At 41.8% G+C, this 12,208-nt stretch overlaps 1 protein-coding gene across 1 annotated transcript; it reads left to right on the plus strand.

Annotated features, from left to right (window-relative positions):
* The first annotated feature begins 8,056 nt into the window (after positions 1-8,056).
* Positions 8,057-11,871, plus strand: LOC115403283 (protocadherin 8). Its single transcript, XM_030112144.1, has 3 exons — positions 8,057-10,693; positions 10,797-10,995; positions 11,336-11,871. The coding sequence occupies exons 1-3, from the start codon at positions 8,228-8,230 to the stop codon at positions 11,647-11,649; spliced, it is 2,979 nt and encodes a 992-aa protein (XP_029968004.1). The 5' UTR covers positions 8,057-8,227; the 3' UTR covers positions 11,650-11,871.
* The last annotated feature ends 337 nt before the right edge of the window (positions 11,872-12,208 follow it).

The following is a 12,208-nucleotide window of genomic DNA, read 5'->3' on the forward strand; positions in this document are numbered from 1 at the left end:
TTAAACCCCTGCGAAGTGTGTCACTTCTGCTAATACAATGGGGCAATTACACTGACCAGTTCCACATATGTGATTACCAGCGGAAAACAAAGGAGGCAGTTCAATAGGAAGGGGGCACGACCCCATTATCATGTTATCTCTCAGAAGGAGAAGAAAATCGCACCCAGTCTAACTCAAAATAAAATAATCATTCTAAAAGAAAGCATGAACAGCATGCGATAAAGCAACATTTTTTTTTCCCTTGATTATATGTTTTTCAGGTGCTCATTTACTCTCAGGCTATTTTAGGACATTGAACTCAACCCTCATGCTCATCCATCCATCCATCTTCTTTCCCGCTCTGCCTTTATGGGGTCGCAGTGGCAGAGGGCGAAGACGCCCAGACGTCTCTGTCTGCTTCCTCCAGCTCCTCTGTCCGGTGAATCCGGTGAATTCACAACGAGTTAGCGTAGCTGTTAGCTGACGAGTGAAAATAAAAGAAAACCTTCAGGCCTGAGTTTATATTAATTTGTGAAAATTCTCTCAGCAACATAATTATTGTGCAGATGTTTGGGCCAAAGCCTGTCCATCCATGTCTGTTATTTATTCATCTAGTCCGGTGCAGTGTTTTGATCAGCTTCCATCGCAGTTAAATGCACTACAAATTCAGTTGAATATCTCTATTGTTTATTCTGCACATGCTGAAAATAAATTAGAAATTAAATAACTGAGGAAAGAAGGACAATATACAGATAAAAGCAAGTCAACTCTGGTCGTCCACTGGGTTGCACTTTGACCTTAAGAGTGAGGGAACTGGGTTTGAACCCCAGCTGCATCTGGTGTTTAAAATGATATGGTAAAAGTTAAGGTGACTTTGAAACAGAAACGATATTCACTTCTTTCTGAGCAGACATATTTCAGGCACAGAAAAATAAACCCACACATAATGTCAAGAATTTATTTTCAAAGGTCCTGTCGGGTGGATTTTGTTGGTCGGAGTCTGGCAAGTCGTTGCATCTAAATTCTTTTTGTTCCGTATTAAACTGACCGATCACTGAGGGGGGTTACGCGCAGATTCTGAAGAGTGAAATCTCTTGATCTGCTTCTTGGCAAGAAAATATATTAGCGAATTACCCAAAATGTCAAACTATTCTTTCAAAGGGAAAAACTTGGAAAGAGAGATATTTCTACACCAGGACATAGGGGAGTCTGGCATCTCAAAGACACAGAATATTGAAGAAAGCAATCTCCCACTAGAGCAATATTCAGCTGAGCTGAGCTGAGCTCCACCACAGTGTAATTTGCCTGTGATTTCTAATCTTTGTAAAAGAATGCGAAGCTAAGTGCCTTCCACAAATGCAGACTATCATGGCATTTCTTCAGGCACATTATGGACCAGAGTGATTAGAGAACTTAAAATGCAAAGGCATCCCTTGAAACTGAATGCATTTACAATCCCATTAAATATGGAATTGTGTCTGTGGGCCAACAGTAAATTTGAAATATCTTTCCCTGCAACAGTTTTTTTTTTTTTCCTCATAAATTTTCGGTTTGCCGCTTGCTTCCCTCACTCTGTAGGAGAATCTGTTTGAGGCTGTGAATAATTTGCCCGTAACTTTCAGGGAAATAGCTACACTCCACATAATCACATATTAATCATGAAATTGCTATCACGTTTTCCCAATCAGCATCATGCAGACATGTGTTGGGATTGATGATTCTGACATTTGATTGCTGTTACTGTGAATGAAAACTGTTATAAAATTGCCGTCCGCAGAAAAGATGTGAAAATCAAATATTAATACAGAGTGTAGCTTGAATTCAGAGCATTTGATTGCTTTGTAAAGTCCCTCTGTAGCTGTGACCTTGAGCTCATGTATTAAAATATAGAATTACATTCTGCTGTCTGGGTTATTATTGTGTAGCTGGAGAGGAGAAACTCGCATTTCCACACAGCTTGAGCCTTTGACAGGTCATAATGAGCAGAAAATCCATTACTGCAGAAAAAAAAAAAAAAAAACATTGAAAACACTGCTTTGTGTGTTTTCCAATTGCAAGGCACCACAATTAAATGCAACATGTTAATGATGCACCGGCAAACTGGAAAACGCCACACAAACCACGTTCACAACAAACATCTGCTAAATGACCTTTTGTCGATCACAAACAACCATTTAGTTCACATAAATTCACGGGAACTCCTCCGCGTCCCAGTTCAAACCGGTGCTGTATTGTGGAGTGATAATCCATCTATCACAACAACCATTTGACCTGGTTTAATGTAATCCAATGAAAATCGCCCACACTGAATCTACAATCACCTCCGTTCTCATTAAAATGAAAATCAGCCCGCTTAACATGTAGCAACCGCTTATCAGCCAGTTCAATGAGCAACTCGCAATTGTTTCCTCAATCTTTCCTTTGCTGCATTAGAAGCATATTGTGATATTTTTAGTTAAGTTTTTTTTTTTTTTTTTTCACCCAGGCAATGAACTGTGTCAGTCTCACCATTAAAAATGTATTGTTGCACTTTAAAAATGATAGGTTCTCCATCCTTTCTGCAGTGCATCTGTTGTAACGGCTCTATCAGGACTGAGTTTATAAGAATTAACAGTTGAGGGAAGAAATTACATATTTAGCTGATCTTTTAGGGGAAACAATGCAAATTGAACCCCTTCAGCAGCGCTGAGAAATTTCCCTGTCTTCCAACGTTAGGCTAATGTTCTGGAATGTTCTATTTCATGCATGTAAAAGAGTAGGTCAGAACCCAGTATATGAAACACTTCAGGGCTTTTATACTAATTTCAGACCCTGAAATTCAGCGTGGTATAAAAGATAATAAGAGAGAGTTTAATAAGTTTTATATTCTGTAGTGTACGTTTCCTTCCTATGTAGTCTGTGGATAATTCTACACTTCTAAGTGTCCGTGCACGTGTGTGCGTGCAGATAATATTAATACCTTGGATCCCTCAGTCTCCTCCTGACCCCATAGACTGGGGATGTGAGGATCCGAAATCATAAAAATTGTTACCTACAGTAGCTGCAAAGCAGGGGAAAGCACTAAAAAGCTTTCAAAGTTCTTCCAGCCAGCAATTCCCTCTGTCCAAAATGTCATGAAGAAATACCAGTTATGGGGAACTGTGGAAGTAAAGACAAGATAAGAAATCTTTCTGATAAAACTGCATATCGGTTGAACAGAAAGACTACAAAATAAGGCATCTGGCAGACACTGTGCGTCACTGATGCATAAACAAGTATTTCTTTCAGTCACTGGCTCACAGCTTCACCTGAGACCGAACCGAGCCCAGGTCCAGGGGACAGAAGATCTAAAGAGCAGGTTTTGAATTATTATTTGCTGGATTTAATCATGTTAATGTTTAGTGAGCGTGTTCATTTCTGTATTACGGGGTTCAAGTATTCTGCTTTGAGCTTGCACGTCAGGAAGTGACAGAAGTGACAGGAAACATTGCACTTGTGGGGAAGAGAATAAAATCATCTTAATATCAGTGAATTATGAATGCACATATTGCAGAGTCGATCAGGAGGATGAAATTGAAGTGAATCTTACAGGGATCCAAACACTGCAATGAGCACAGTGCTGAGATTAATTCAAATTAATTAATTCTCTTGGCTGTACCAAATATGTGCTATTTGTGTCAGGACATGAAGGATTATCATTTATCCTGCAGGAATAATCTTTAGCAATCTAAGTTGAAATTTTCGTGAAAGTCTTGCTTTTTCCAGGATGTATGAGCAATAACCTTCATTCTGAATCTTATCATGGCCCTTATGACTAAAATCACTCTTCTTTTTTTTTTCAATTTCATTTTACTCTTAACCCCAAAAGACACGATTTGGCTTTTTGTATTTAGTGCTTAATGCTTGACGGTGCTCACCAGTCACACTCTGACTCATCCCGTCTGCCACTTGTTGTCCAGAGATGACACCAATGAAAGGAGGTGATAATAAGCCGAGAAAAACGTCTTTTTTCCTTCTTTTTTTTACACATTTCCTTTTAATACCTTGTTACTCACACTACACAGTCGAGCTTCAGATAAAGTTGTTACCATGCAAAAAAAAAAAGTTATTTCCATAGAGCCAAGTCTGAATGAGGTCTCTGACTGCGAACTAACACAATGATAGAAATAAATCTGCATAGTTTGACCTTTGACTGAATGTAGTATAGACTGAAAATTTACATTTTAGTTGCGTGCCCACACGAAAGTGTTGAAACATTCCTCCATCTTTCAAATGCTGCATTTGATTGTATGTCGCTCCTCTTGAAATGATGCACTCTCACATAACGTCGTGAACTAATTGCTGCATATCTCATGGAAAATGCATTAACGATATTCAAATAGCATATTTGAAGTCACTGGGGTCTGCATGTATGATTCTATTTGAGTGGCTGAATTTGACAAACTACTTGTGCTTCAAAGATCGCTGGCAGCCTTGGTGTGAATCTGATTAAAGGATTAGAAAAATCAATTACTGTCTGTATACACAGATATTATATTATACTGTCCTACACCAAAGTGGTATCTAAATTTTCCTTTTTTTTTTCTTTCTTTTTTTTCTCGTAATATGATAACATCTTCTTTCGGCAACAGCCACATTCTGTCACAGCTGCGCTCGCTGTGCTGGATAGCTTGCACTATAAAATTGCCCTCCTACCTTTGTTGTTTACTGCAGCCACAACTAGTCTCTGTGGGCTCTTCACAATGTCTCACATCATTATTGCTATTGTTAGTGTTATTGTTTCAGATTATTGTAAGTGCTTCAACTGCAGCGAGCTGTGGACTCTGTGGCTGACTAATGAATCGTAATGAACACAGAACTTAAAAGTAAATAGTCAGAGATAAATTGTGAGCAGACTTCAGTCCAGATGCGACTGTGTTCTTGCTGTGCCTCTCAGTTATACTCTCAACTGTAAACTCACTGCAGCAGTGATAACTCCACTTAGTGATTCTGTAAAACTGTCGTCTGTCAGATCGAGACACGTTCAAGAGGTTTCCATGTTCTCCCTGTGTATTTTCTCCGGTTATTCCAGTTTCCTCCCATCTATCCGTTTGTCTAATAAACCTCTTGTATTCTCTTCAGGGTCAGGGGAGTCTATCTCAGTAAGAGCAAGGTACATCCTGGACAAAGAGAAGAACAAACCACACAAATCTGCCTGTTTCTGGACCGTGGAAGCAAGATGGAGTACCCAGAAAGAACTTGCATGAGGAGAAAATGCAAACTCCACCTTTCCTGGCATTTATACCCGTTACCTTCTGGATTTACTCATAATAGTCAGCTGGGATAGGTTTCTATGAACCTTAGTGATAAAGCCATATACTGCGTAATTTAGATTTATTATATACAGGCAATTTAATTCTAACATTTTAGATTGCAGCTTCGCTGTGCCGTATTCAGCTTCTGCACAAAGCATAGGAACATTTCATCAGTAGGTGCTTCTTGAAGCAAGGCAGGAGCATTAATATGCTGATTTTATCTTCCTCCGCTCTTCTGGGAAGACTTTTCACAAGACAGTGGATAGAGAGGTTTGCTCCTCTTCAGCCACACAGTTATCAGAGAGGTCAGACACTGATGCTGAGCGATAAGCTCTGTCTCGCTGTTGACTTTCCATATTCACCACCCAAGGGTGTGAGAAGGGGTCAGGATGAATGATCTGTGCAAGAGAGTCAAGTTTTTCAGCACTGAAAAATACGTTCTTAATAGACCTTGTGCAGAGTCGTGTGGAGGGCATAACGATCCATCGCCAAATGGTCGCCATATTGTTGGAGCATGTTCAGAATGTACTGCAGCATTAGAATTTCCACGGATCAGATCAACAGTTGCCACCAGGAATGTATCAGCAAGCAAACCAATATCACGCAAAAGTATGAGTTGTGGACAAAGTTTTGACTCCCTGCTTTTAAATAGCTCATCCACTACGGCATCGCATTGTCTCAGTGGTAGAAATAATAACGTCCTCAGTGAATGGGTTTGAATAGTAAGAGTATTTTAAGAAGTACAACATATTACGGAATTGATATCCAAGTTTTCCTCAAAATCCTGGTGACAAACAGGTAGAAAAGAGATGTGTGATTTCCATACAGTCAGTGACAAAGAGGATAGAACCAGCTCTCTGTGTGCGATCAGTTTCAAAGGGGGGCATTGAGGGGGAGCATTGGGGGTTTCCATCCAGCTGTTTTATAAAAGTAAATTTAAGTCAAACTTGAGATTGCAGGACTACACTTTTTTGTGTGTTTCCACTCTAAAAGAAGTTTTAAAATATGATAATTGCAAAAAAATATGGTTGTGCTTGTTTTTTCACCTCATCAGCTGCTTAGAATTCAGTTGAATATCTGACTTACAGCAACAAAGACGCAGATGTAAAAGAGAGGAAGAACCAAGGGGACACATACAACCTAACACTGACGCCGATAATGAAGCACAATTAATGTACCCAACAAAAGCTTGATGAATAATGAAATAAATTACCTTAGTGCTTCTGAAAGCATTATGAGAAAAAAACTCATCATAACAATAAGTAGAGGGCAAAGCTATTAATTATTAACACATACTTTTTTTATTACTGTAGTCACTGATAGTGTATTGGAGAAATGGTGAAATGATAAAAATGTGTGTAAGATAGATACACACATGTGAAGACTTACAAGATTTTGAATTAATAATGCCTTCATTAGTCGCAAAAGAAGTTTTGCTTTTATTGCAGTCCGCTCTCAACAGTAGCTACCTTTTATTTATGGTCCATTATAATGGAAAGAACATATCAGGAAATGTGACACAAGTCACTGTTGGCATGAGTGTTAAAAGTGGGTATTTTGAGGTTGGCAATTGCCAAAGGCCCCGAGCTGGAAGGGGGTTCCAGGTGCACCTGATAATGCCACTTTCTCTTTAATTAAGTTTTTTTTTCTTGAACTGCAAAAAATGTTCAACCTTTAAAATGAGGAGGAGTCATGAAAGTTAACATAAACACAAAAAGTATCTTTTTTGCATTTCTGGACTCTCATAAGTATATTTAAGAAAAGAGGACAGCTGTTCAATCTTTTATTGGCAATTTTAATAGACTTTGGCTGTTTCATGCATTTGAGTTTGGGGGATTTGGGTTATTTTAGACATTTTTACTGCTCTCACTGGGGTGGAGGTTTTAACATCCAACATTTTGGAATGTCCTGCACTAAATGAACAAGTTAAACATTTAATATTCACTGAATGGCAGAATTTAGTATTATCAATTACAATGCCCCTGCCCAACTTTAACTCTTGGTCACTGCGAACCCCAACATAAATTCTCTAGATCAGCCCCTGAAACAAGTGAAGAAAAAGACTTCATTGTGTGCTTTAGGATTTTCTTTTCTTTTCTTTTCTTTTCTTTCTGGTCACTGATCTGATCTACTATACTGACTTTATTCAGAGGGTGAAAGGAAAGCAGTGCACGCGCTGGACAGGGCGCTGGATGAGCGCCCTTTCTCCTATTCCAAAGCGTAAAAATCACAAACAGAGGCAGTTCCCGCTGTCTCGTGGGGGATCAGCGTCGCATCACTCCTCCTTCAGACCGGAGATGTGTTTTTTTTACGGATTTGTCTCCGGATAATGAAGCTGTTTGCAAGTTAAGTGAGCTCCCCCCCTCCAGAAAACCGTGTCTCGGCGCTCTGGAACAGTCGCGGTGGTCCTGTGAGCGCACGCACGCACGCAGTGGTGTACACGTGCGCGCACAAAGACACACACACACACACACACACACACACACACCTTCTCTCGCGCTCAGGGACGCTCGGCAGACAATACACTAAACATCAAAAGAAAAGGGAAAAAGGCTCAGCTAAATAAAACCATCACTCGGTAATGGCTGTAATACGACGATAAACAGAGCGGGAACTATCTTCAAGCGGCGGCGTATCTTTCTGCCCCTTTTTCTGTTTTGCAACTTGTCTCAATGTGCAGAAAACAGGCTCGGAGCGTCTTTCTTTTTTTTCTCTCTCTCTCTCTCATAAGGGGGTATTTTTAATTCTAAAGCAAGGGATTGGTCACACTTGGTCTCATTAGCATGAGGAGCCGTATAAACCCCCGCCACTGCAGGATTTGGAGCTGTGTTGAAGGCGAGGCAACAAGCGTGTCTGACTGGCTGCGCGCGCGGAGCGACTAACTTTGACTTTCAGCACAGTTCAGCTCATAAAGCGGGAGCTTGGATGGAGAGCGCGCGCCACATGTGAACTGCCCCTCAACTGCTCAACGCACAATGAGGCTGATTGCCGAGGGGGACATCACCACGAAGATGATACGAGGCAATTTTATAACTTATTGGCACCGGTGGATTTTTATTCTCTCAGTCCATCAGTTTTTATTCTCGTCATGGGCTTTGTCAGAGGGAAATACTATCAGATACCAGACCAGCGAGGAGGACGCGCCGGGCACGGTCATCGGAAACCTGGCCAAGGACATGTCCTTGAGTCTGTCTCATTCCTCCAAGACCAATTTCAGGATGATGAAACAATTCAACGATTCATTCATCAGGGTAAGAGAAAACGACGGGGAACTCACAGTAGGAGAACGAATTGACAGAGAGAGAATCTGCAGACACACTTTACAGTGTCTGATTACTTTTGACGTGGTTAATTTCTCCAAAGATCGCTACAAATTGATTCACGTTGAGGTGGAAATAAAGGACATCAATGACAACTCTCCGGAGTTTCCAAACAAGGAATCTATAGTGGAGATCTCGGAGAATGCAGCTGTTGGATCCCGTATCCCCCTGGATCCAGCTGCGGACGCTGATGTCGGGTCAAACTACATCCAAAGCTATCAAATATCAGTAAACAGTCATTTCACCATTGATGTGCTCCTGAGAGCCGATGGGGTTAAATATGCGGAATTGGTACTAATGAAAGAGCTAGACAGGGAGACTCAGTCATCATACACTGTGGAATTAGTGGCCACAGACGGAGGAAACCCGTACAGGTCGGGCTCAACAAAGATAACTATCAAAGTGACTGACTTTAACGACAACAGTCCTGTTTTTGACCAGAATAGTTTTTCTGTCAGTCTGCCAGAGGACGCTCCGGTGGGCACTGTGATACTGGACTTGAACGCAGTTGATGCTGATGAGGGCTTGAACGGAGAGGTGGTGTACGGGTTCGGAAAACAGGTTTCTCACGAGATCCGAGAACTTTTCCAAGTGGATAATAAATCAGGTCGCCTGACGCTCCGGAGCCCCGTGGATTTCGAGGACAAAAGCACCTATGAGCTAGACGTGCAGGCGACCGATCTGGGACCCAACCCGACCCCCTCCGTGTGTAAAATCATAATTCACGTCACCGACGTTAACGACAATGCCCCAGAAATCAGTATCACCCCGATGACCTCGATCACGACAGGCATCGCGTACATCAGCGAGGCGGCAGACAAGGACAGTCTGGTGGCGCTGATCAGCACCTTGGACAGAGACTCCGGCGTCAACAGCCAGGTCCACTGCACGCTGTACGGCCACGACCACTTCAAACTCCGCCAGGCTTACGAGGACAGCTACATGATAGTGACGGCGGCCGCTCTAGACAGGGAGAGGATCAGCGAGTACAACTTGACGGTCATGGCTGAGGATTTCGGGTCACCTCCGCTGAGGAAAATCACCCAGTACACAATTAGGCTGAGCGACGAGAACGACAACGCCCCTCACTTTGCCAAAGCCGTGTATGAAGTTTCGGTGGTGGAAAACAACGCCCCGGGCGCTTATATCACCACGGTGGAGGCGAGCGACGCGGATCTGGGCAACAATGGGAAAATTACTTACAGGCTTGTGGACAGTGTTATTATGGGCTCCCCGGTGAACACCTTTGTGTCCTTGAATTCCGTGTCTGGCTCTATATACGCACTGAGAAGTTTCAATTTTGAAGTAATGAAGCATCTAGATGTGCATATTCAAGCAAGCGACGGGGGGTCACCACAGCTGCAGAGCACAGCTGTCATCAGATTAAAAATAGTTGATCAAAATGACAACCAGCCCTCCATCATCGAGCCGCCACTCTACAAAGGATCTGCTGAGGTTTTCCTGCCCAGAGATGCACCTGCAGGTTATGTGGTAACCCAGATAAAGGCCACAGATGCTGATGAAGGAATAAATGCACAGCTGTCCTTTAAAATCACCGAGGGGGGGCACATGGGTTTCTCTATCAACAAAGACACTGGGAAGGTACACGTGAGCAGACAGCTGACATACGATATCACAGACAATGTCAAAGTCACGGTGTCCGTCACTGACAATGGATCCCCGCCGCTTTCCTCCACAGCCATTATACACTTCAATTTTATAGAAGGAACTCTGCCGAGTTTGCCTTCCATGTCTGAAGACGGCACCGAGGAGCCTTTTGAATGGGACATGTCCATAGCCATCATCATTGTCCTGGCAGGGAGCTGCTCTCTCCTCCTGCTGGCTATCATTCTCATCACAACTATTTGCAGCCGGCGGAAAAAAGACACGAGGGAGGGGGAGTTTGATGAAAAAGAAGACACACCAAATGTGGAGAAAGTGGAAAGTGGTCACATCGATTCACTGATTGCCAACCACAAAGGCAAAGCGTTTGAAGCCCATCCATTCCCAGAGAAACCTCCATTGGCTGGCAGCACCACATCGGAGACAGGCTGTGAGGATGGCAGGCAGACAGCAGGCATCTTTGAGTCTAACAACAGAGTTGTGGAGAATAAATTAAAGGTATGCACAATTTGTGAAATATATAAAGTTAATCACACGCTCAGTCTCTTCTGGTTTGCATTTTGACTCATGAACTGCATGCATGTGATTCCTGTCTTTGCAGGGTTACTCGACACTACCAGGATATGGCAAAGAGACTGTGAGGCCGATAACAATATGGAAGGGCAATTCATTCACCACGATCTCAGCAAGAGATCCCCACATCAGTGGCAAGGACAGTGGAAAAGGGGACAGTGACTTCAATGACAGTGATTCAGATATAAGTGGAGATGTGCACAAGAAAGAGTCTCCTCCAACAAACAGTGAGTGTCACCAAAATTATAGTCGTAATTTAATCCATTGGAGAGACGATTTATATTAAGTAAATGTGAGCATGTAAAGGTTATATCCATGCAGCGATATACTGCACATTGATGTTTCCTTGTGCAGTTTGATTTATATTTGCTTGTAGTATTAAATCTAAACAATATACACAACAAATAGTACCAAGGTTCAATAATATCTGACACTACAATACACTGGGTACATTATGAGTGGTATTACCTTGAGCTCAACAGGATCCTTTATCACCCTCCATCCTCAACCCGGTGAACCAGTAACTGTATTCATACTACGTCCTCACAGCAGTGCTGTTTTCCACAGGTCTCTGGGCATGTACAAGTGAGTGCAAAGTGTTGGGACACTCAGACCGATGCTGGAGCCCTTCAGCTACCAGGCCCAACACAAGCTTGGCCAGTGGACCGCATCTGTCAACGTTCTCCAAGACAGCTTCACTTCCCCGGGACACCAGGAGAGAGAACTACTACCCTGCTCACTTACCCAAAACCAACGGCCTGCAGAGCGTTTATGAAAAAGTCCAACACCAGGAGTTTGATTATATTCTTGTTGGTCCACCGACGCCAGCCAGGATACAGGAGACAGATGAAATATCCATCCCCGAATATACAAACTCTTAAGACATTCTACAAGAAAAAAAAAAAAAAAAAATCACGAGAGGGGTTTTGTATTTATACTGTACAGTACTTTTATCTTTATTGACTCTGTGTTGGATTGTTGCAGTGTTTTGTAGTATGTCATGTGTCCTTTTGGCTCATATAAGACTGTTCATTGTATTATCTGTAATATGCAAGATTTTCTACATTAATAATATATTTTTCATATCAATTCAATGTAAAAAAGAATTTTATTATGAATTTTTAAGAGCATGTGTAAGTATTTAAGGGGCATGACCAATGAACATTTAGGCTGAAAAGGGCCTTACTCCTGTGGGAAACAATCAGTATAAAAGATTGCCATGTTTGTGGTAGATTTTATCACATTGTTGCACAAATAAACTGTTAAATAAATAAAAAAAAAAACGTTTTGCCGTTCAATGACAGTTTTAAAATGTAACAATTTGAGCTTCTATGACGCAACTGTAATCTTATAGAGAGAATACAACCTATTGTCCCAAGGAAGCATTCATAAAGCATAAAAAATAACCTCAATTAGCCAACTGAATGCATTTAATTTGCC

The sequence above is a fragment of the Salarias fasciatus genome, chromosome 16 (genome assembly GCF_902148845.1).
Source record: "Salarias fasciatus chromosome 16, fSalaFa1.1, whole genome shotgun sequence".
Lineage (NCBI taxonomy): Eukaryota > Metazoa > Chordata > Actinopteri > Blenniiformes > Blenniidae > Salarias > Salarias fasciatus.